Below are 24798 nucleotides of genomic sequence, written 5' to 3'. Positions count from 1 at the left end.
AACCTACTACAACGTTTCTGCACCCTAAGTATTCTCAGCAGTTGATCGTTAGGAGCGTTACCCCAAACCGAACAGCAATATTCAAAGACAGGCTTAGTAAGCGCATTCAATAACAATTTTCTGCAGTGGAGTTCAAGGAAGTCATTCGCCCATTCAAATAAATTCTAGAGTTCAGCTTCCCAATTAAATATTCGATATGGTTGTGCCAGCTAATGCGCTTGTCGATCTTGACGCCTGAGATTTTTTCATCTTTGGCCTCTTCTGTTGCCATCTAAGTAACGATTTAAGGTTGGGTTGTTAGCGTATTTCAATTTCTGTCGTGTAGCTATGAGTAGGTCTTTCGTCTTCTTTTGTGTTAGGTACCATTTTGTTTAACTTGAATCAACTGCTAGCATTGTTTAGGCTGACTTGCAAATTCTGTTGGATATGATCAATGGAGCGATCGGAAGTCCATAGCATTGTATCATCAGCATATATTTCGGCGTCAGAAGTTGATAGGCAGAGAGGTAAGTCGTTAATATAAAGTGAAAAGAGGAGGGGACCCCAAAATTGATCCTTGTTGAACGCCTTGTGGCAACGTGAGAGGATTAGATAGTGATCCAGAAATAGTGCATGTTTGAGTTCGATCGCATAAATACGATTTGAACCATCTCAAAGTTGGTTCACTAGCGCGGTATTTAGCGATTTTAGATAGTAGAATGTCGTGACTCACTTAGTCAAAGGCTTTGCTCAGATCCAAGAATATCGACCCAACAAACTTTCTTTCATCCACAGCCTTCAGCCAGTTGTCTGTGAGGTTCAACAAGGGCAGTTTCCCATGAAGGATTTGAGCGATAAGCAGACTGTTTGCTGTAAATAAGGTTATTGTGGCACAGGTATTTTAAGTAGCATGACGCAATATATCTTTCAAGAGGTTTGGAGATAACTGGCAGGACTGACAGCCTACAGTTGTTCCTGTCATGAGGTGAGTCTTTCTTGTAGACAGGAGTTAGCCTTGCTTTTTTGAATTTATGATCCGGAAAAACGGTTTTACTGATGCGAGAATTGTAGATATTGGTTAAACAATTAGATATCGCCGGTAGTGCTAGTTTTAGAATTTTAATTCCAATCCCATCCAGGCCTGTGGCTTTGTTTCCTCCTATGCGCTTTGTATACTCTTCAACTTGTCGAGCGGTCATGAGGGGGATATCAAATTGCGTAGAAACATCTATGCGAGCATTAATAAAGTGTAAAATGCTAGCCTCTACGTTAGCAAGTACCTGTTCGTTGACTGTGACCTGAGCCAGGTTTGCAGCCCCCTGTATGTTAGCGAAATGATCGATAGTTAAAAGCATCAGCCATGGAAAGTGGGTCTGTTATTTCTTGGCCATCCATTTCAATGAAAGAGGGCGTTGAAGGAATCAGATGTGTTGATACTGCATGTTTAAGAGTTTTCCAGAGTTCTTTGGGGTTGCCCATATTTTCAGTGATTGCACTTCTCATATGGGCCGATTTTGCGTTAGCGATCATTTTGACAACTTAAGAAGGACTACTTTCCCTTCACAATCCCCACTCAGAAATGAGTAATAGTAAAACTGACCTTTCGATGAGACAGGAGCAGGTATCATGAAATACCAAAGTAACAGAACTAAGATAAAAGTCGAATTCTTCATATCACAGATCGCTTTCTGAAACCGACTTCACAAATAGTATGCAAATGATTGCAAAATATCTCATTCAATTTGTTTTCCTTGTGGTAACAACTTCCTAATTTTTTTTTTTACCAATAAGACCTGGATGTCACGTTATCTTTATTCATTCTTCCAGCAGGTATTCAATTCATTGGGAGAAAATAAATTATTCATTTTACTTTACCAAGCTTCCCAATGACCTAATTAAAAACTGTTTGGTTTTATAAACTGAATTGAAATTTGAAATTGGCTACCGTACAGAGTTAAAAAGCTGACATTTCGAGCGTTGGCCCTTCGTCAGAGCGAATGGCGACGGGGTAACGCTCGAAACGCCAGCTTTTTAACTCTTTGCGGTGGCCAATTTACAATTTCAACTTAGCGAATAAACCCAAATTAGCTTGTTACCCCCATTGACGCAGCACCACAATTTCTTTATAAACTTATTCCCTTAATTCATTTCCCGACCTATTGGTCGGGAGTAAGATATGCCTCGGTATGTAAATTGGCCATCAAAAATAGCTTATCTTTATAGAAAAGCATGCCAACTCTCTCTCTACTCACTGATGGCTAACGGTAAATACTGCTTTTCCTCAAAGGGTCATACTGCAAAGTAGGCCACACAATTATAAGACCTACGCAGTTGTTTTTTTTCAAAGCTGACTAATATACATTACAATAAACCCGTAAAAGCTTTTTTTCCCTTCTGGGGAGTTTATCATCCAGTAATAAGATAGGAATGCTTTCAAAGTGTTTAAATTCACATGCCATTCTCTGTCGAGTCAGTTTACCCAACAACCTGATCAATATACTGACAAAAATAGGAACATGGAGACCTCTTTAGATAATCAAAGTAACAGAAGAATTTAAGGCCGGTTCAGTAAACTTTGCTAAAGAATAGCCAAAGACTGAATCTCTTAAAAAAACAAACAAACAAAAAACATGTAAATTATTAATTATTCCATCGTCCTGGCACGAAATGAAGTATTTGAATAACTATACTTCACGCAACAGCTGAGTTTCTATTGGCTGAAAATAGATTAGAAGTTTATGCCCAAGAAAAAATAGTTTTTAGATCGCTTCACCTGCACGTAGGGTTGGACATGAATTTACACTTCTCTCGGAAAACTTTCTGAAAGAGTTCTTCTCGATGATGTACACGTATTTGATCTATATCTGTCTTGTTTTGCCATTGTGCAGTATGATTTCTGCGACACAAGGTTAGTTTTCCTTAAACCTATCATTAGCGGAAAAAATATGGTAAAAATAAACTTTTACACTGTTTAAGAGTTGCTATTGTTTTAAAGCATCTTTGTTTAGTTACCAACGATGGAGTTTTTCCTCTTGTTTTTGTGGTAGATCAGCCTTTTATAAATTAAATTTTTGAAGCTTTTCATGACTAAATAAATTATTTTTTGGTAGATCTTGATGGGCTTATAGAAGTTATGGCTTGTATCTGTTCTATGGACGAAATAGAGACAAAGCAGACACAATTACTTAAAGTTATTTTGAAGTTTTTTGCGAACATGGTTCGAAAGGATCTTTAAGTTTAGATGGATAATCACCGTGATTTTCTCTATAATTCAGGAAATCCATTCCTGTCTGACATTTGTCATGTGCAGTATTATGTAGGTATCTCAGGTGGCAGCGCAAGTTTGAAAGCCAGTGATGCTAAGATCATTCTAGAGCAAATTGAAAAATCTGCATGAGCACCGAGAATTCGTTGCAAAGCGAATGGAGCAAGGAAAATCTCATTCTCTTTTCTCTTTCATCTCGGCTTAAAATTATCAAAGATGAAAGGTACTTGGAAATATATGGTTATTACCATGGATTTGTACCACTGTGACAACTGAAACTGACTACTTATCAATAAGAGTTTCCTTTAAAATATTCAGTCCACTTAACTTAGCGCAGAGCATTATACTTTGTAAAAACTCGCTCGGTGAGATAAGCAGTCTGAAAAAATTATGATGGAGGCTTTGACCATACGAAATTTCCAACTTCTCAGAAGCAGATCTAGATGATTTCTATAATACCCTTTGTGACTTATGAAATGTATTTTTTGGATGATCTATGTTTTTAAAATATCACTGAAGTATAAAATTAATAATCCCGCCACTCGGCGCGACTGATATTAAAGGGCCTAATAGTCAACAGTAAATTTGTTATGCAGACGACACTAAACTCTATTTATCACACCATGATACCCGAGCATTGGAGGAAGATATAAACCGAGACTTAGCCAGTTCAACCCAATGGTTTCGACAGAATGGGATGTTAGCAAATCCAGACAAATATAAGGGTTTGGTGTTAGGAAACACTGATTGTGATTTCCAGTTAGAATATGCAGGGAGGCCAATACCTACTACTTCCAGTGAAATAAAATTATCAGGATGACAAGCTCAAATTTGATACTCATGTTGCATCGATCTGTCGAAAGATGGCGGGTCAGGTCAATGCTTTAAATAGGCTTAAAAATATCCTGCCTCTTATTTATTTTACCTCACTTTGATTGTTGTAGCCAGATATGGCACCACTGTGTGGATAGGAATACAAACAAAATGGAAAGGATAAATCAACGTGCGCTTAGATCATGTATACAAAGATAACGGTATTTTATAAGAAGACTTGCTCGATTGTATCGGCTTGCATACGACATCGAAGAGTCGTAGGATTTGAGACATGTTGCTAACGGTCAATAACTGACTTAGTTAAACCAAGAAGGACTGATTACAATTTAAGAGGAACTAACATGCTTTCCTTACCTAAGGTTAACAGTACCAAGCATGGTCTTAGGTCATTTCCTTATTTTGCTGCTAAGACTTGGAACGCGATACCAGATGCTATACGCGCATAGGCTGGCACAAGAACGTTTCTTCACGATATCCGATCTGTCGCCTACAATTTTAACTTTTTACTTTTTGATCTCTGTTTTACTACACATGTATACAAATATATATTTAAATTTTGAAATATCATTTTTGTAAAAACATTTTACTTAATGTACATAATTTCTTGATGTAGGTTGTAATTTTTATTGTATATTTTGTTTTGGGATTCCTGGTAAGTAGCTTGTAGCTAAGTGTGGTGCCACATTAAATAAAGAACTACTAATACTACTACTACTGCTACTACTACTACTACTACTGCTGCTGCTGCTGCTGCTGCTGCTGCTACTACTACTACTACTACGCTCATTCTAGGTTTTTGTTTAATTCCAGACTTCAGTGACGCAGACGAATGCCGCACTTTGGAGTTTGGACCAGAAAAAGCCTTTGATGGCAAACGCCTGGTAAACCACTTGATTCGCGTGGTGGAAATCATGATCGCAGGGTTTTGTATGAACGTGTGCTACATGGAACCCGACTGTGTCAGTATCAATCTCGATAAAAGAGCAGAGGAACGTGGAAAGTATCTATGCGAACTGAATAATGTCACTCACGAAGGACACGAACATGAGCTGGAGGAGAAGAAAGATTATTTTCATCATTCTGCTGATGCAAGTATTCTGTGTTGATCTGCCTATCAATTGGTCCAAAAAGTAACGAAAAATATTTAAATAATGCAGCTAAGTTTGTTGTAAGCCTTCGAATAATTTTACTTTTCTTCTTTAACCTAACGATCCTCTTTGAGTTTTAGTAAAGAGGTTGAGATTGAACGCAACCTGGCCGCAAACTGCATTTATCGGCTCAGTCTCAAGAGAATGACAAGGCCTAAGATGCAATTGTGATGACTAAGTCTAATTATCATCAGTTTGAATGGAATTGTACTTGATTACTAATTTATCTCTTTGGCTTTAGAGCTCATGTGCTACAAACCGCTGTAAGAATGAAGGCACTTGTCAAAGTGGTTTTACTGACAAAGGCTATCGCTGTTTGTGTTCTGCTGGATTCAAAGGAGAAGACTGCGGCCAAGGTAAACAGAACTTGTTTTTTAAATAAGTGAGTACGTCCAAAACTATTTAGCAAGCGGGACGAGAAAAGCTGTTAAAGGAGATATACATGCGGTGGTTATCAAACGAATGTAGATCTTCTTCTTTACCTGTCAATTCTTCTTCTTGAAAAAGGGGAGATCGAACAATGCTTACTTCGAAATTTATGCTTTAATTACTCATCCACCCTGGTTTCGGGGCATCATTCGGACCCACCCGCCTGTTCATTACCAGAAAAAAAATTATTTCAAAGTCCATTTGCCAAGAAAGAAACGATCTTGTTCTTTATCTGAATTACTTTTTACACTAGGCTGTATTTGGATCATCGCAAAAACTTATCATTCCTTTTAACCGAATGTCGAAAAGCGAAACCCTTAGTAATCATGGCAGCAATCAGAAAAAAGGAAAAATCCAGCAGAAATTAATGAGAAGTCAAAGAAAAAACAAGCCAGCAAGCCTGAGGGTGAGAAAACGCGAGTCTGCGTAGCTTTCATTTTTGAGTGCGGTTTGAGAGGTAAAAATGAGTAGCACAGAAGCGAGGCGTTTGGTAAGCTACTCCTATTGGCGGCTCTGCCCCTCTTTACCTCTGTAAGGGGCTAACATACGCCAACTTTGCAGGCCGGGAAATGACGAGTGATTGAGTTGCAGTTGATTTTGATACGTTTCATTAAGGGTATGGCTCGAGTATTTAAATCAATCACAGGGCAGGACAAAAACCAGCAGACCATGGGTTACATTTAACGCTCAAAAGAAAATCATTCTTTGGAGAATTGTCCCGCCATCAATAGTTATTAATTTCTTCTCAGACATTGACGAGTGTGCTACAGATACGCATACCTGTAATGCCAATGCTGTGTGCAACAATACTGAAGGATCATACAAGTGTTCATGCAAACCTGGATACTTTTGGGATGGAGAAATCTGCACAATGAGTAATGAATCTCTTTTGATGTTTCCATGAGGTTTCTTGTGATGCTCTGTTTCAAAGTAAACGCCTTTCATTTGCGTTTTCTTCTCTTTAAATTTAAATTTTCGTTTCAATCAGATTTTTTAAAATACCACACGTTCTTTTTTCTGTTGTTGTTTAAGGGTCCGTTGTTGTGTTATCAGAGAGGGTGATTTGTTTATGTTAATCACCTGCCTTGTATTGATCAGGTTGCAAAAATTTGGAGGAAACTTGATGCTTTTAATGATCACATGAATGCAAAACTATTCACAATGCTACCGAGAAGATTAATATTCATATGTTACTCTTCTTTCAGTCTCAACATGCAAGGAAATTTACGAAAGGGATATGTAAGTAAAATAGCTCAATGACAATATCAGAAATAGGTGAGAACGAGATATGCCATCAGAAGGAATAAGTATAGGTAATCGCATGGGGCCGAGTAAAATTAAGGATTAATATCACGCGTGTTTTCGGAAGTTGCTGCAATTGCCCGAGTCGCGCAGCGACGAGGGCAATTTCTGCAACTTCCGAAAACACAAGTGATATTAATCCTTAATTTTACGAGGAACCATGTGATTACTTGTTTAAAATATAAGGGGCAAAATGTTTTCTTACTGATCTCGCATAAAACGGGACGCCAAAACAAACAGAAATTTCTTTACCTTGGCAGCGTTTGCTAAGCGATTTTCAGCCAATCATTTTCAAGTAACTTTTCCCGGGGCAATTACAAAAATTAAGAAAAAATACCCTCTGTCTTGACCAATCACAATTCAGTAATTTTGCCCCTTATATGATAAAAGCAATTATTTTAACAACAATCTAGCTCCTGATCCTTTATGATAATCATCCCAGCCGACTTCTTTTTGGAAAAGAATTGAAACGTACGTTGTGTCTCTTGAAAAGTTATAAGACCTACTAAATATGCCAAAGTCTCGCTATGTACTACCAGTTCTCACAAAGTATTTTATCCAACAGATTGAACAAGAGTGGTAAGGTTGTCCTGCTCTTGGACTCAAAGCCAATTTCCGTTTTCTGTCACATGGGAGACTTTGGATGCGGAGATGGAGGATGGACGCCTGTCATGAAAATTGATGGCAGCAAGGTATTAATTGATTTGCTATCAATAAAGTGTAAAATCATTTGAAATTCATTCGAGATACAAGTCAGTGTAAGTAAGTGAAATAGGGTTTGTGAGAAAGTGTATGCTGTTTCCTTTACAGCTACCAAAAGTCGTTCGCTTGATCGTTCACTCCTCTTTACAAGACGGGCAAGAAATAGCTACGGTCTTCCTTAAAATCACCAGGAGTCGCTTATGATTAGTTAATGACCGTGAGCCTAAAACAGTCTATAATGGATATCATACTAAATAAGAAAAAAATCATTATTTGTCAATTTCAGAGGACCTTCCATTACAACTCTCATTTTTGGAGCGACAGAAAAGCTTATAACCTCTCTGGAGGGAAGACTGGGTTTGACTTACAACAGACCAAGTTACCGACATACTGGAACACATCCTTCTCCAAGATCTGTCTCGGTATAAAGATCGACCAACAGACCAACTTCATTGTAATCAACAAGCACGCCAACTCTGTGCACTCACTGATCGCTGATGGAAAATACCACACAACCTCATTGGGTCGTAACACGTGGAAGGAGTTGATTGGTACTGAGGCCTCTTTGCAGCCCCACTGCAACAGGGAAGGTTTCAATGTTGTGGGGGACGACTCACCTCATTCCAAAGCAAGAATCGGTATCATCGCTAACGAGTATAATGATTGCGCCCTTTGTGACTCCCGAATTGGTTTTGGTACGGGAGGTCATCATGATGACTCCAACACGTGTGGAAATGAAGCAACACACGAGTCAGACAACGGAGACAAGCACATCAAAGCCATGGGGTACATCCTGGTGCAGTGACAGAGGAAACAGTTCACTCCCCAAATTTCAAGACAAGAAGGCATCATGAATTAGAAAAATGTAAAGCTTACTAGCTAATAAAACAGTGGGTTCAGCATTATCTTCTCCTCTGGTCAGATTTGTCTCAAACATAACTTTTTGACATCCAGTCTAAGATGCTTCAATCGTACAAAGACAATTCAAGTATTAAAACACTATAGAAATCTGCTAAGAAGACATATTCGATATCCATTAAACGTCGATGTCGCGAGCTGTATGCGCAGGGAAGTTACATGTCTCACCGTTTTAGTATATGCTTAAAAAACTATTCCCCTTAAGTGTCGGTGGCTAGTGATGGATAATTAATTCGCCGCTTCGTGGCTCAGTAATATCCACCACCAGCCTTTTTCACTTCGGTGAATAGTTGTTAATAAGTACCATGATATAACACTAAGTTCGCGTATATCATTTACAAGGAAATGTGTAGCAATTAGTGGGGAGAGGCTTTGTTCGCCAGAATCGTAAAATCCAAACCCCCCCAGCTGAAGGTATAATTAACGATAGAAAAGATATTTGTGAGAGGCTCTGTTCCTCATCTTTTTTTTTTAATGGCCGTTACTTCCTGATTTGATCTCTTCCTTTTTGTACTGATATCTTACGGTTTGCTTGAAGTTTTACAGAGCTGAACACCCTGTGACCTCACCGGCAAAACAATTCTTCCTAGAAACAATAAAGCCACCGTCATTAACAACCTATCTTGAGTTCAGTTGATGGTTCACTTTGATCGTTCAGGAAAGAGTTGACTTAAGAGGGACTGTTGTCGGTGGGGGTGACTGACCACTCGTCATCATCTCACTTAAAATAAGAGTATTTGGTCGGTCGATTGCCATAGGTCTCGGTAGTGTAAACTGATTCAACAGTTTTGCCGCAAAGGGACCAAATGGGCATGGTGTACCGCGAAAAAACCTGGTCGATTATGAATTCGAATCACATCATTGACCAGGCCTGAGATTGGGCTGGCAGAAAGTTCCACTTACTGCAACAACTACTTTCAACGATGATATATAGCTGGTTCGCTATCTTAGAACAGACTCTTCTTAACAGATTTCAACAACTGCTGGCGCTATATAAACCATTTCCTCGCCACAAATTCACAACAAACGAGCCTAACAAAGCCACTTAACCCTACCGACGGATTTTAACTAAACAGTCAGGAATGACTTACGCGACTCGAGTAGAACAGCCGACCACATCACGTACAGCAAAATTACCGATTTCTGTTGTAAGGGGACCAGTTATAGCTGAGGGGGAAGTCCGGTCAATTTTGGTTTTAATATTCTTATGACCCTCCCCCCCCCCATCCCCCATTATTGGCAGTCAATTGGCAGTCAGACTACTTTTTTTTTCCTTCGTGGTCTCTAAGCAACGACCGATCCGTCCTCTAAAACTTCCTGAACTATATCATCCCCCTAAACTCCCCGCCCCCGTCGATAGGTAAAAAGCGGTTTCAGTACTATCCTTTGTTCTACACGAGAAAACAACAGAATTCTTTTCTCTAAAATTTGAAAATGAAATCTCACTGATCCATTTAGGCTTATTTTCGAATTAAAAGGGGATTATCTGAAGTAGTGGTGAAGAGGTCTGTTAAAACTATGGGAAATATTTCGGAAGGAAATCTGTTCGGTTGAAGAACTAATAAATATCTTGTTAATATGCTCATTCGTATTTCGCGTAGAGACTGACGCCTCAAACAAATGATTCAGAAAACTGGGCGGGTCTAATGAGAGCGAGAAAATGGGCAATACTTTTGAAGGTACTGTTTTTTGTGTTCCTTTAGTTATCGTATCAGGACCAATTATTTTCCATTCAAATCATTAATTTCCTGGTCTCCTGGTTACCTTGCAGAACAGACGAGGCTTTTCGGGTTTTTCACCCAAGCAGACAAATGCGTAAGGCGAGCGCAAACGGCAAATCGCTCGAAAAAAAGAAAAAAAAGAAAAAAAAAAGTCACTATTCTCGTGTACCCCTCTTAGTGCGTGATCAGATCACAACCTCCCTTCGCGTGCAGCTCGTGACGTCGACCTATTATGAACATAGAATATATCTCCATTGCCTGTTTCTACTTCGTTCTCAAGACTTGAATTGGCTTTGCACAATCGATACGTCTTAGACCAGTTTTCAAAAAGTTATAGTTAAGACAAATCTGACCAGAGAAGAAAATAATTTTGAAACCGTTGTTTTATTAGCTGGTAAGCCAGAGTATACTACTTTTTTTAAATTCATGATGGCTTCTTGGCTTGAAATTTGGAACGTTCGCGGCGTTCCCTGTCACTGTAACAGGATGTAGCCCATGACTTTGATGTGGTTGTTTCCATTTTCTGTCGAGTATGTTGCTTCATTGCCACACGTGTTGGAGTCGTCGTGAAGACCTCCTGTACCAAAACCAATCCTGGAGTCACAAGAGTAGCATTCATTCTGCTGGTTAGAAATGATGCTAATTCTTGCTTTGGACTGACGAAGGCTTCTTCCCACAGCATTGAACCCTTCCTTGTTGCAGTAGTGCTGCAAGGAGGCCTGTGAACCAATTAACCACTTCCACCTGTCACGACCCAATGAGGTTGCGCGCTATTTTCCATCAGCAATCAGTGGTTACAGTGAGTTGGCGTGCCTGTTGATGACAATGAACCTGAGCTGATGCCCAATCTTCATACCGAGGCAGATTTTGGAGAAGGGTGTGTTCCAGTAGGTCGGTAGCTTGGTTTTTTGTGAGTCAAACCCAGTCCTGCCTCCAGCAAGGTTATAGGAATTTCTGTTGCTCCAGAAATGGGAGTTGTAATGGAAGGTTCTCTGAGAAACGAAGAACTAATATTTAATTTTTTTTCGTTTTTGTGTGTGTTTTTTTTAAATTTCATTTCTTCTCTTTTTATTTTTTTAATCAATAATTATATCCAGAGTTTTTTAAAGGAGACAGGGAGTTTACCTTTGCACCGTTAATCTTCATTGCCTTTGTCTATCCTCCATCACCACATCCAAAGTTTCTCATGTGACAGTAAACAGGAATCTTTTGTGAACCAAACATCAGCAGATACACTTGGCTTCGTCTCGACCTTATGGAAAAGGAGAGCATTAAAACGGATTGAGTCAGCCTGTATGCAAGACAAGAGTCGTTATACCTACCATAATGGACAGCACACATCAAGCGAGTGATTTGGAATATTGAAATGAAAACTTCTTACTGTTTCCTTACTTTCCTTTGTCGTACTGCTCCTTGCAAGAAGAGAAGGGACTGGCTGTGAGAAATAAAATACTGCAGTTCTAACATGTGAGCGTGAAATCATGAAATGCCGCTCCCCAATACATCATCGTAAAAAAAGTACCTGGAGGTTTTGGAGGCAGAGCGTCCTTCACAAGCGAAACAAGATTTTTCACTTCGGTTTGAAGCGTCTTAACGTCTTTGCTGATCTCACCGCAGTGATTGGCGGTACAGGATTGGTGTCAAGTTTTATTTTCGGAGTTTCAATCAAGGTCTTATATTTTATTGAAATGCTGACCAAAGCTTAATAAATAGTGTTTGATGTTGAAAATGCACATTGTGAAGCAGAGGTTCAGCTCTTTTTAAAATTTTTCAGTAGATTGAGATCTCAAGGACTCCTAAAGTCAGAATATCAAGTACCACTTGCAACTGTGAGGTGGGAGCAGGGCTGTGAAACCATGTAATTGGGCTAGTGTACCTCCTTGAGCACTACCGAAAATTGGGCCTGAGAAGTGTACCTCCTGCGATGTCCAAGACAAGTTTTCCACAGACATGGCATGTGCCACAAAGAACAGCAGGAATAAATCCTCGAGAGGTGCAGGAGGTGCTGGTACAGCAGGTGAAACCACCAGCCAAAGATAGAACAGAAAAGAAAAAAAATCGGAGGGTAGATGGAGTACGGTCTACTCTTTATAACCCCATACCAGATAAATTTGGAGAATTATAAATTCCATGAAATACATATTTGAAAAATTTGAGGATATGCAACTTAACTCTATTCTGCCAGACATTGACAATTTAGAATTTGTCAACAACAGACTTGGCAAAGTGGCTGGTGGCTCTGTGTTATCCTACCAACAACAACAAAGATTGACAAATAACCCCAAAATTCATATGAATATTGATGGCCAGAGAAGCCACCAGCTTTCTATCTTCCAGAGATTGTTAGCCAATATGCATTTGTGCCTTCCCCAGAACAATTGCATTTTATGGAAGGACTTTGTGTTCAGACTGCAGCCATGAGGCATGGAATAAGTACAGAGGAAGAGGCAGCAGCTGCATATGCTGACAGTGTGGAGTGTAATTTTTTCCCTGCCGGATTTGTCGTCAACCCCTCCTGCCCTCATCTGGCTTCCTCTTCAGATCGAAGAGTGTACGATCCGTCAGAAGTCAATCCCTAGGGGCTGCTGGAAAACAAGTGCCCTCTTAAGGATTCCATCTATGAGCTTAGATATCTGAAATGTGTAAATGGAATCTACAGACTAAAAAAAACACTCAGCTATTACTACCAGGTCATGGGACAATTCCTGCTAACTGGTTGTCAATGGGCAGATTTTTATGTTTATTGTAAAACTGACTTTCATTGTGAAAGATTGAGGTTTGAAGCAGAATTTTGTTCAGAAATTAAAATGAAATTGGATCTGTATTATTTTGAATACCTTCTCCCTAAATTGTTACAGGTGGTGGCACAGCCAGGCTTTGTAAGCAAAGTTGGAAAAATTAGTAAAACTAAGCCAACCCTACAATTTTTGGAAATCCTAGAAATGGGATGTACATGTATGCTGACTGGGCTTCTGCCAGCTATAGGTACTAGACAAGTGTTAATGTTAAGGAAGGAAATTAACATTCTCTTTCCAATTTCATCTCCATGGGTAGGAGGAATGGAAATTGTCTGGAATCACACAAATTAAAATACTTTCTTTGTTCAATTAAAATAAATCAGTTGCGGTTTATTAAGCACATATTGTAAAGAACTTGGTTAACTTAGTTGAGGTGTCACAAATCTTATGATTGTAGCAAGGTTTGGTAAACAAAACCAGTGGGAAATCGAAGTTTCGATATAGTGGCCCTCTAAAATATGTCAGAAGGCAGTATATAGTCCAAATTTGGTTTACTGAACCAGCCAATGAGACAGGTAAAACTCTTACAAAAATCTGATACTCTTTTATTCGTCTGATTGCCCTCTCAACATGGATACGGAGGCGGGCAATCTGCTGGGTATCTGTCACTTCTTTAGCAGTGAATTGTAAGGACTTTGTTCTTGACAAGAATGGTGGGATTGTCAACTTAGCTTTTTTAGTTTCCAAAAAATCCTGAATTAGGAAGCCCTTGTGTGCCATTACCTGGTCTCCTTTTTCAACAAGCGACAGAAATCCACTGCGCCTTGTTATTTCTTTGTCAGATATACCTCCTTGATATAGGGAAATGTTACTGCACCATGTGGAGCTGTACCAACTAAGCATTTAAGAGGCTGTCCACCTAAGAACGGATAAGGCAAATTTCGGACCTTCACCGATTTCCCTGATATTTACTGTGAAAGTCGATACTTCTATCCCATGAACAAATATTGCGTTTATTTTGAATCAGTGCGGTTTTTTCATTTTTACGAGATATTTTTCAAGGTGACCTCAAAGGCACCCGGTTTCCCCCCCTCCCCCACCTCCATAATTTAGCTACAAAAGTCGATCGCTGCTGAAGCCGTATTTTCAACTCTTAAAAGCTTTCTATTTTATATGTCTAAGATCAACCCTCTGCCACTACGTTAACGGTCAAATGATGACACTGTATATATTTTTCACTGAGTTACAAATTTTTCAAAATACTTATCTCGAGCACTGAAATTTGTGATGCGTGAGGTACACGTGGTTCAAAGCTATTTTCTCCTATGTGGGACCTGATCTAGAGTCAAATCTATTACAGCCTATAAGCACTTACACCTAATAAGTAAATTATGGAATAAAACTTTTGGGCACTCTTCATGGCGCGCCGCACAGAGCTTTGCAAATTTCACAAATATTCGCCATTTTGATCGAAATCAAAGATAACGCGATCCGACCAACAGGTAAATTTGGGATCTGAGAACTTATTACAAATCATAAAATAAAACTGAAGAGCAGATTTTTATATTGAAAAATAGATATCATGCGACTTTTTCGCCGTTAAGTTGAAAACAATGGTGTTCTAAAGAGGAAAGACCTGTGTTTATAGTTAATAAATTATGCAAATTAGCATTCTTTAAAATTGTGTCCATAAAATTTTTTTTCTACGATGTTCTTAAACACAGAGAGCTGTCTCTTTTAACTGAAGAGCATATTATTCCACACTTCTAAGGCAAGGTATTTTTTGAGTTTATGGCCATTTTCATCTCCCACGAAGCGCTGAATAAGTAAAACAGCAGTGTTTTTTTTTGCACGCTTATCGCCAACTAATTCAGTTATCATCAACCACAGAGAAGTGGACATCGAAGATCTTACCAGAAATATTTCCTTAACCTCTCTTCAGGAGCAAGAGATGTTTTTTTTTTTTTTTTTTTTTTTCCGGCAAGACGCAACAGAGCTCATTTTTCTAACAGCTTCTTTTATCGGTCAGCGGGCAGGTATTGAAGTCTTTCGGTATGACTTTTCAGAGCCACAGTATGGCAAGGATTGTGTGATCGTATCCTGTGCCCAATGAAAACATGCATCCAATGTTTCTGCAACGAAGGACACGACATTCTAACAGCGGGAGACATGAGAAAGGCGCTTTCTGAGAGACCAGTGAAAAGTACATCCGCGTGCGTATTTGAAGTTGACGAGTCTAAGAGAACCTTAGAAGTGAACAAGATAGATTGTTTTAGCAAGCTACACAACATCTAGTTTGCGGAAAAAAATATACGTGCGTGGAGGTCGCACGGAATAGAGCGTGGCAAGGAGATTTCTTACGACCAGCTAGTTTCAAATGACCAAGGGGACACCGCTCTCGTTGTAAGTAAGGAGTTCTTCCCTTTTCACAATGCACGTGTGTATGAATACACAGTTCCTGGAACAGAGGGTTCAAATAAAGACGATGATTTGGACGATTCAAAGATGGACATGTTTGAATGTTCGGAGCCTGGATGCGTGAAGAGTTTCCAAACGTTTTCAGAACTCGAGTTACATTTGAACGTAGGGGACCATTGTGTGAAGGATGAAAGGCTGTCAGAAACAGTGTATGATAAACTCCGTAGAGATTGGGCAGAGAGGTTTACTACATCAGTCAGCATCACTGACGAACCACAGTGCGAAACTAGTACCCACCAGGTTGTACGTGACTCAATGCCTCCAGTAAACACTGTCAGTATGGGCTGGGCCCTACCCAAGCCACGAGCAGGATCCACTAGATTCAGTTGCAAAGTTAAGAATTATTTAACAGCAAATTTTGATCAGGGCGAACAATCAGGGCTAGACGCTGACCCTCAGCAAGTTTCGAATGATATGCGAAAGGCAAGAGAAGCGCAGAATAATAGGTTGTTTGACCGAGACGAGTGGCTTACCAAGAGCCAAGTGTAGGGGTTTTTCTTTCGCCTTACAGCAAACAGAAAAAGGCAACGAACACCCTCAGAAATCAAGCAAAATCCGAAGGAACTGTCCCTAGAGGAAGAGGAAGCTGAACGACAACGGCTGATGGAACACATCCTTAATGAACTAAAGCCACAGCACCCTCTGTCCTACGATGCCTTTAATCTGTGCGAGTGCGCAAACGAGAATAAGCTTAGTCTTTTTAATGTAGCAATGCTCAAAGAAATCTCGTTTTTTGAAGTACCATTTAAATCGAGAGACAGGAATAAAGACCTTATTGAGCAACTGATGTCATTTATACAGGAGTGCCAATGCTTTAATTAAACTATATCAGAAGCTGCATAGCCCAGGAAAACAAATGATGGTGCCTGTGGAGCGAGTTTGTTTTAGAACAATAGGCACAGCCTCAAAGTAACCTGATAAACAGTTGTACTCAGCGAATTAACGTAATTACTTCTGAGAAAATTCGCGAAAATCTCTCAAAATTTGTCGTCATTAAGTTTGTGGCGATGTTCTTAACTCGCAAAAATTAAAAGTGAAAAAAGAAAGGAAAAAAATACTACCCTGACCGTGGGAGATGTTAATAGCATTTACGCGTGAATATAGGTTTGTGATTTTCTTAATTTCGAGAAATTAATGATATGTGAATTTTGCAGGAGTTTATTAAAATGCCAGTTTCGATCATTTGTATTATTTTTCAATTTCTCCCGGCAGGATTCTCCTACTCTCGTGACTCAATCATATTGCATATCTTCGGGATTCGTGTTTGGTTCGACGACAAGACAAACCTCTGAAACTAGATGTTGCGTGACCAGGCGTAACTGACTCAGTCACGTTGAAGAAGTAAACATGTAAATTTCACCTCTTCAACAAATACCGTTTTGAAATGATGAATATATGAATACAGTATATTGGAACTGCGGAACGAGAAGAAGTTCATCGCAATTATAGACGAAACTTTTAATTTGGGAAAATAAACCTGAAAAATTCATGCTTGAACGTAATTCGAACCCTTGACTTCCGCAACACCGCTGGTTCAGCGCTCTTACCATTAGGCTATCAAACCAACTGTGATGCCATTCTACAAATGATGATGAACAACTTGCTAACCACTTAAAAGGAAAACTTTAGCAATAGCTGGAAGAAATCGTCAAATCTGGCAAATTGGCCACAGTAATAAACACGAGTGAAATGAACAACTTTTTCAACAACAAATTCCGTTGGCACGTCGTTGATAACTGAAAACAAAGGCTAGCGCTCTTGAACATTAAGTAAGTTTCTCAAGTCCAAAAGGGATACAACAGTAACGTTTCCACTTCTATAGAAACTATTGTTTTCATGGTCAAATATTGCTACGGAAACAATTTTGGACGCGTGTTTCGAAAAACGCAAGCAGCTAATTTGCATATGACTACAGAGAAAGATTAATCTGAAACATTTCCTCCATGCCATGTAAAACGGACAAAACAATACTTTTATCGATGTGATACTTCATTAAGGATTTGGTGCTTTATCTTCAAGCAGTTTTAGGCCGTTAGGGCTTAGAAATCGGATTCATGTGCGGATCGTGTTATCTTTGGTTTCGATCAAAATGGCGAATATTTGTTAAATTCGCAAAGCTCTCTGGGGCGCGCCATGAAGAGTGCCCAAAAGTTTTATTCCATAATTTACTTATTAGGTGTAAGTGCTTATAGGCTGTAATAGATTTGACTCGAGATTAGGTCCCACATAAGAGAAAATAGCTTTCAACCACATGTACCTCACGCATCACAAATTTCAGTGCTCGAGATAAGTATTTTGAAAAATTTGTAACTCAGTGAAAAATATATACAGTGTAATTATTTTACCGTTAACGTAATGGCAAAAGGTTGATCTTAGACATATAAAATAGAAAGCTCGTTAGAATTGAAAATACGGCTACAGCAGCGATCGACTCTTGTAGCTAAATTATGGAGGTCCGGGGGGGGGGGGGGAAACCGGGTCCCATTTCGATCTCAAAAAAGAATTTGAAGGAAAGTTAAGAAAATATAAGTTCTTGCCACTCTGATTTCTCTTGTCGTTCGTACAGAAGTTAAGAGAGCAATGATCTTGGGCCATGCTTACTTGTCATATATCCCTACTGTAACACTAGTGTAACACACCCCCAAAGTCTATGTCCGTTCAGCCTCGATTTGTTGCGGCATGGAATCCAAGATGACGCTGCGTGAGAAGGGTGTATGGGGCGAAACCTTCATAACCACTAAAATTGTCATTCCTGTCCAGGTGCTTTTAAAGTTTCATATTCTCTAATGTTTATTGTTGTATTGTAATTTTATTATTACCGTTCAATTTCTTTGTTTCTTCGAATATTACTTGCGACTGCACAAATACAACTAATTTACTATTTCTCAACTGAAGATTAAACTATTTGATTGTGGAAATTTTGCTGAATCCATAGTTTAATCAGCTGGTAAGCCTCAACACTGCAATGTCCTTATTCATGATGTTTTTAACTTAAGAGTTTGGAATTTAGCTGTGTCCCTCGTCACTCCAACAGGATGTACCCCATGGCTTTGATGTGTTTGTCTCCATTATTAGACTTGTGCTTTGCCTCGTTTCCACAAGTATTGGAGTCATCATGTAGTCCTCCAGTGCCAAAACCAATCCTGGAGTCACAAGAGGAGCAGTCATTCTGCTGGTTAGCAATGATGCCGATTCTTGCTACGGATTGATCAAGATTTTCTCCAACCGCGTTGAATCCTTCCATGCTGCAGTGGGGCTGCAAGGAGGCCTGTGATCCACTTTTCACGACCAAGTAAGATGGTGCAGTATTCTCCATTAGCGATAAGTGAATGGAGAGAGTTGGCATGCTTGTTGATGACAATGAATCTGAGCTGATTGCCAATCTTCATACCGAGACAGATGTTGGAAAAGGATAAGTCCCAGTAGGTTGGTAACTTTCTCTCTTGAAAGTCAAAGCCAGTTTTGCCTCTTGGAAGGTTTTAAGAACTTCTGTCCCTCCAAAATTGGGAATCGTAATGGAAGGTACTCTGAAATTTATAACAAATAATTAATTTTTTTCTTAATTTTTAATTAATGAAATAACAGTAATAGCCTGTTTCAGGCTCCTACTCAGTGAAGATAAGCGAGCGAAGCTTGACCTTTTTCAGGAAAACAGCTGCCATTTTGCCCATCCCCTTTCTCGCATCTTTGCATTCACCTGTATTCACAATACATTTCTTTCCCGATAAATTCATACCTTATTACCATTGATCTTCATAACTGGCGTCCATCCCCTATCTCCGCATCCAAAGTCTCCATCGTGACAGAAAACAGAAATTGGCATTGAGTCTAGGAGCAGGGTGACCTCGCCACTCATTTTGGATCTATTGAATAAAGTATCTCTTTATTAGGAGAAATACATCTGAAATTTGATGAAGGCCATGGCTTCTACATATTCAGTAAATGATACAAAGTACTTTTAATTCCTCTCAAACGAGATTCAAGTGTGGAAGATTATTCTATTATGAAGATTATTATTCTCAGTATCCTCATTTTCAGAGCTTTCCTTGTCCTTCTTCATTTTCGAATTATTAGTCCTATTATTTTCATGTTTTCCCTCTATAGTTCTCTTCGGCTTTGTTTTTGTCTTTAAATTAATTAATTATTGACTTACACATTGCGGTCGAAAAGTTCCTTACATGTCAAAGTTGGAAAAAAAAAGGTATATCAACAGCAAAGAAGCCTTTAGGAGGAAAAAAGAACGGGGTGATGTAAAAACATTTTTTTTAAGGGGAACGTTTATATGTAGAAGAGAAATATATAACATTCAAATCCAAGTTAAAAAGTGTGACTGGTCGCCGATTAGAGGGAAGAATAGTCCCTTAGTACGAAAGTTATCGACTTCATTCATCTGTGATAGCTTTGAAATTATCCATGGAGCGATTCCAATTGAGGGTCAGAAGTAACCCATAGTTGTATTGGTTTCACTTAAGTAAGCTTTGTGAATGTTCGAGATACTCACCATGCAAAGCAGATCAAAGCTATTGCGACTTGGTTCCTCGTGTTTTCGTGGTGTCGGTGGGTGTCTAATGCACACGATGAAACTGCAAGCAACGGAGCCGAGAATTTAAGATGCGTCCAAACCACTCACAGCTTTGCCGTTCGTTCTCACAACACTTGAAGTTTCAAATGCACACCAGAAGGCCGCTATTTACGCAGAGTAGTGTTTATAAACCCTTCGAGCGTCTTTTTAATTTGTTTTCTCAATAGTTCCTAACAAGGCTTTTATCGAATTTTTCCATATTTTTTATTTTTCTTTTTTTGTTGTTTTGTTTTGTTTTTGTTGGGTTGTTTGTTTATTTTTTACCAGTTAACAGAAAAGAACGTCTCATAACTGATGTATAAACAGAAGCATTTCAAGAAACTAACAAATACCGCATGAATAATATTACCCAAACGGCAGATATTTCCATCTCTGTAGTGTCCTGGTTTGCATGTACAGTTGTACGATCCCTTGGTATTGTTGCACACTGCATCAGCACTGCAGTTTTGTGTTCCTGAAGCACACTCGTTCATATCTGAAAGAGCTCTTCGTTAACAAGAATCTCATCACTGCAGTTAACTTTAGAAATTAACGCAGATTTAAAAGCAGAGTATGAACAACGAATGGAGACCCACGTTGGCTATTGAAATATGAAAATATTCTCATTTTATTAAAACGTCATCATTGCAGATGTGAAAATAAAGTGTGTAAAACGAATTGAACCCAAAGAGGAATCCGACAGGTAATCTTGCAAATTTTTCAGCAGCTCTCTAACCAATAGGGCCATCAAGCCAGTTATGGGGATTGACTATAATACGATTTGATGTATTTAGTTGATGAGAATTAGACATCAGTCACCAGACCCTATTTAATTGATTAAGATTAGACTCTGAGACTAAGATGCGTTTTGATTACCTTTGCAAGTCCTTTCATCTCCAGTAAATCCTGGTTTGCATTTGCAGCGATACGACTCCTTGGTATCGTTGCACAGAGCATCAATACTACAGCTGGATTTTCTAATGGCACACTCATTTATATCTGTAAACTCAAACCAACCGATTTAGTAAGGAGAACTTCTTAGGCACGTTACTACATTATAGGGTTGAATATGTTTTTTAGTTTCTTCAGCACTTTAGTTGGCTGTTCCGTCGGCAAGCTAGTTGATATCTGTAAAATTCAAGGCAACTGACTTAGCAAGGAAAACCCCTAAGTACGTGACTAATTTGATAATTTATAGGGTTGACTGACATGTTTTTTTCTTTAATTTTTATTCCTTTGTTCGTCAAGATAATTAGGGTTTTGGTCTGGTTCACCTTTGCATGTCCTTCCATCTCCAGAATATCCCGATTTACACGAACAGTTGATCATGAAAAGAAACTCGCGTATTATAAGAATGGATGTTTTTTAAATAAGTTCAATAGCTTGTAAAATAATGCGTAATGTAGACTCTCCGTTCACAATTTTGAACATCATGCATAATTTCTTCATGCGTATTACGTCATCAGTTACATACATACATACATACTTTATTGACTTTCCCCAAGGGGGCTTTTCAAAGACAATGTTATAAAAATAATCCTATTACAATTAAAAAATCCTATTTACAATTAAAAATGTTTTAAAATCTGAATGTTTTAAAAGAGAAAGAAAAGTATACAAATATATATATAAAATTACAACTCTTTAAGTAATTTGGACCTTAAACGTTTTTTAAAAACATTAACGGAGTTACACAGCTTACAGGAATTATCCAAAGAATTCCATAAGTTTACAGTTCTATAGAAAAATGTTCTCTGACCGCTAGCTGTTCTAAAGAATGGAATTTGCAAAAGCTGCGAATTTCTGGTGCTACGTCGACTAACCTCGGCTCGCTTTATGAGTTTTGATGAGAGGTATTCTGGGGCCTGACCAGTCATGCATCTAAAGGCCATAGTAGCGTTCCGGTAGTAAAGCTGGCTTTGAACTGAAAGCCAATTTAGTTCCTTGCGAATTGGTGTAACGTGGTCAAATTTACGCGCACCGCTAACAATGTGGCATGCGAAGTTCTGCACCGCCTGTAACTTGTTAACATTACATTTTGAGGTATTTGACCAAACATTGGAACAATAAAATAACCTGCTGAAAACTAAGGAATTAATAATCATCAAAAGTGTACGTTTGTCGAAAACATGCTTGACACGTTTTATTTGGCCGAGGCGGGACATGCACGAGGAAGCGGTCTTAATTATGTGTTCATCGTAAGTTAAATTAGAATCCAAAATCACACCAAGGTCTTTGGCGATGTCTGCGGGGACGATGTCCTCACCCATAAAGGAAAGGGAGCGAAATTGAAATTTTGCACGCATCTGCCTGCTGCCAAATATCATCAGCTTGGTTTTGCCAGGGTTAAGTAACAATTGGTTGTTCGAACACCATTCTCCTATTTTAAACAAGTCGTCTTCCAAATCAGCAATTGCATCCAGGTTGTCTTTAAGTTCGAAGGAAGTGATGAGTCTCGTATCATCTACATAACTCTGAGTGCTGCATTTCTGTGGGATCGATGGAAGATCGTTCTTATATATGCTAAATAGTAGTGGGCCTAAGATACTTCCTTGAGGGACGCCGTTGGTCACAGGCAAAGACTCAGATAGCGTTGAATGGATTCGTACTATTTGTGTCCTGTTGCTTAGGTAACTACGAAACCATTGGAGAGCGTCACTGGAAATTCCGACATCTTGCAGTTTTAAAATTAACGTGTCGTGATTGACGCTATCGAAGGCTTTGCTCATATCTAATAGAACAACTGCCGTTAACTTCTTTTTGTCAATGGCGTTAAGAATTGTGTCAGTTGTTTCAATCACAGACGTTTCGCACGAATGCCATCTCTTGTTACCGCTTTGGCTCTTTGTTAAGGTGTCATTCGATTGCAGATACGAGGTGAGCTGATTATGTACTACCCTTTCGCAAACCTTTGATAAGACTGGTATAAGTGAGATGGGTCTATTATTGTTTGCCTGTTCCTGGTCGCCCTCTTTTGGGATTGGTGTAACCACAGCTGTTTTCCATTTTGATGGAAAAACACAGTTTTGAAAGGATGCATTAACAATAGACGTTATTGGGTGAACAATTGGATTAAGACAATCCTTGATGACACGAATCGAGATTTTGTCTATCCCTGGGGCCTTGTTTGAAGGCATCACTGCTATTATACGTTCTATTTGTTTATAATCAATGGTACTCAGTGTGAACTGGTCAGAGAGAGCGTATTGTCTCGGTACAAAATAATTCTGATTAAGTGTTAGGTTGCATTCATTAGCCAGGGACGTAATTTTGTCAACAGTGCTCTGGCCAACAGATACGAAAAACTGATTAAATTCGTCTGCAACAGCTTTTTCGCTCTTTTTCTTATCTATTGTAGATATTAGTCAAACTATTAGACATCACCGTTAGTGCTAGTCTTAGAATTTTAATTCCAATCCCATCCAGGCCTGTGGCTTTGTTTCCTCCTATGCGCTTTGTATATTCTTCAACTTGTCCAGTGGTCATGAGGGGGATATCAAACTACGTGGAAACATCTATGCGAGCATTAATAAAGTGCAGAATGCTAGCCTCTATGTTAGCAAGTACCTGTTCGTTGACTGTGACCTGAGCCGAGTTTACAGCCCGCTCTATGTTAGTGAAATTATCGTTAAAAGCATCAGCCGTGGAAAGTGGGTCTGTTATTTCTTAGCCATCTATTTCAATGAAAGAGGGTGTTGATGGAATCGGATGTGTTGGTATTGCATTTTAAGAGCTTTCCAGAGTTTTTCGGGGTTGCCCATATTTTCAGTGATTTCATTTCTCATATGGACCGATTTTGCGTTAGCGATCATTTTGACAACTTGATTCCTTAGCTTCTTATACATGGTGTTCGATAGGACATTAGTTTTTGCACGTTTCTTGAACTTAGCTCTGGTTAGGATACAATCAATGATAGAGCTACAGTGAACTCTCTCTTAACGGATACCTCTATAAGACGGACAACTGGTGTTGGTCCCGGCCGTTTCTTAGTCATTTTACTATAAACAAACTCTCTGTAAGACGGACACCTCTATAAGTCGGACAACGGACGCTTTGAAATCTTCAACGGACAGTTGTGAGGTGCTGATTGAGACCGCAAATTACGATGTAGGGAAGAAAACTTCTTAAGTTACCAAGTACCCGAGATTCCTTTTAACACCAGACGTTTAATTGACAGCTCTTATCTTGTCGGCGGAATACCTACAGTACAAGTTAAAATTAAATCAGCCATTGTCTCATTGAAAAAATAACTTGGAGATGACAAAGGAATTCGCTTCAACAACGCTGCAAGATGAAATCCTCGTATCAAATTAAGCAGCGTTGGTAAGCGCTTTGAGGATTTTTAACTCTTGCACCTGAAACAATCCACGATCACAGATTTCTTTTCTTCCTAAGTCCATGGCCCGACCGAAGCCATGGCTTTCACCAATACATCTCGAAGCCTGGAACAGGCTACGAAAGACAGTGCAGAATATACTGTTCACTGTTTGCACTCTAGTTAACCCATTAACTATTGATTGTAATACGACAAGAGATTCAATTTTACAAATATGTATTTGTTCCACTTTGTAGACTTCGTTCAAGAAAGTAACTTAAAACAAAGTTTAAACAGATGCGTATTCACTGTGCACAGGTTCAGCATGGTATTATCTTAAAATTCCTGGGGTCATGTTACGTCGACTCTCTATAAGCCGGACACCTCTCTGAGACGAACAGCTGAGGC

The 24798-nt window shown here is 39.1% G+C and overlaps 1 protein-coding gene and 2 pseudogenes across 1 annotated transcript; 1 reads left to right on the top strand and 2 right to left on the bottom strand.

Annotated features, from left to right (window-relative positions):
* The first annotated feature begins 433 nt into the window (after positions 1 to 433).
* Positions 434 to 9198, top strand: LOC148729174 (uncharacterized). Its single transcript, XM_088725102.1, has 7 exons — positions 434 to 506; positions 4889 to 5166; positions 5468 to 5582; positions 6405 to 6530; positions 6861 to 6894; positions 7523 to 7649; positions 7946 to 9198. Exons 1-7 carry the CDS (start codon positions 434 to 436, stop codon positions 8462 to 8464), a joined length of 1272 nt encoding a protein of 423 aa, XP_088581228.1. The 3' UTR covers positions 8465 to 9198.
* Positions 9199 to 10771: 1573 nt separating this feature from the next.
* LOC148729173 (putative skeletal organic matrix protein 5) lies at positions 10772 to 11887 on the bottom strand (annotated as a pseudogene).
* A 6649-nt stretch (positions 11888 to 18536) lies between these two features.
* LOC148729172 (putative skeletal organic matrix protein 5) lies at positions 18537 to 20569 on the bottom strand (annotated as a pseudogene).
* Positions 20570 to 24798: the final 4229 nt, after the last annotated feature.

This window comes from Stylophora pistillata, chromosome 6, assembly GCF_964205215.1.
Source record: "Stylophora pistillata chromosome 6, jaStyPist1.2, whole genome shotgun sequence".
Taxonomy (NCBI): Eukaryota; Metazoa; Cnidaria; class Anthozoa; order Scleractinia; family Pocilloporidae; genus Stylophora; species Stylophora pistillata.
The sequence above is the reverse complement of the archived record's forward strand: the minus strand, read 5'-3'. Positions and strand labels throughout refer to the sequence as shown.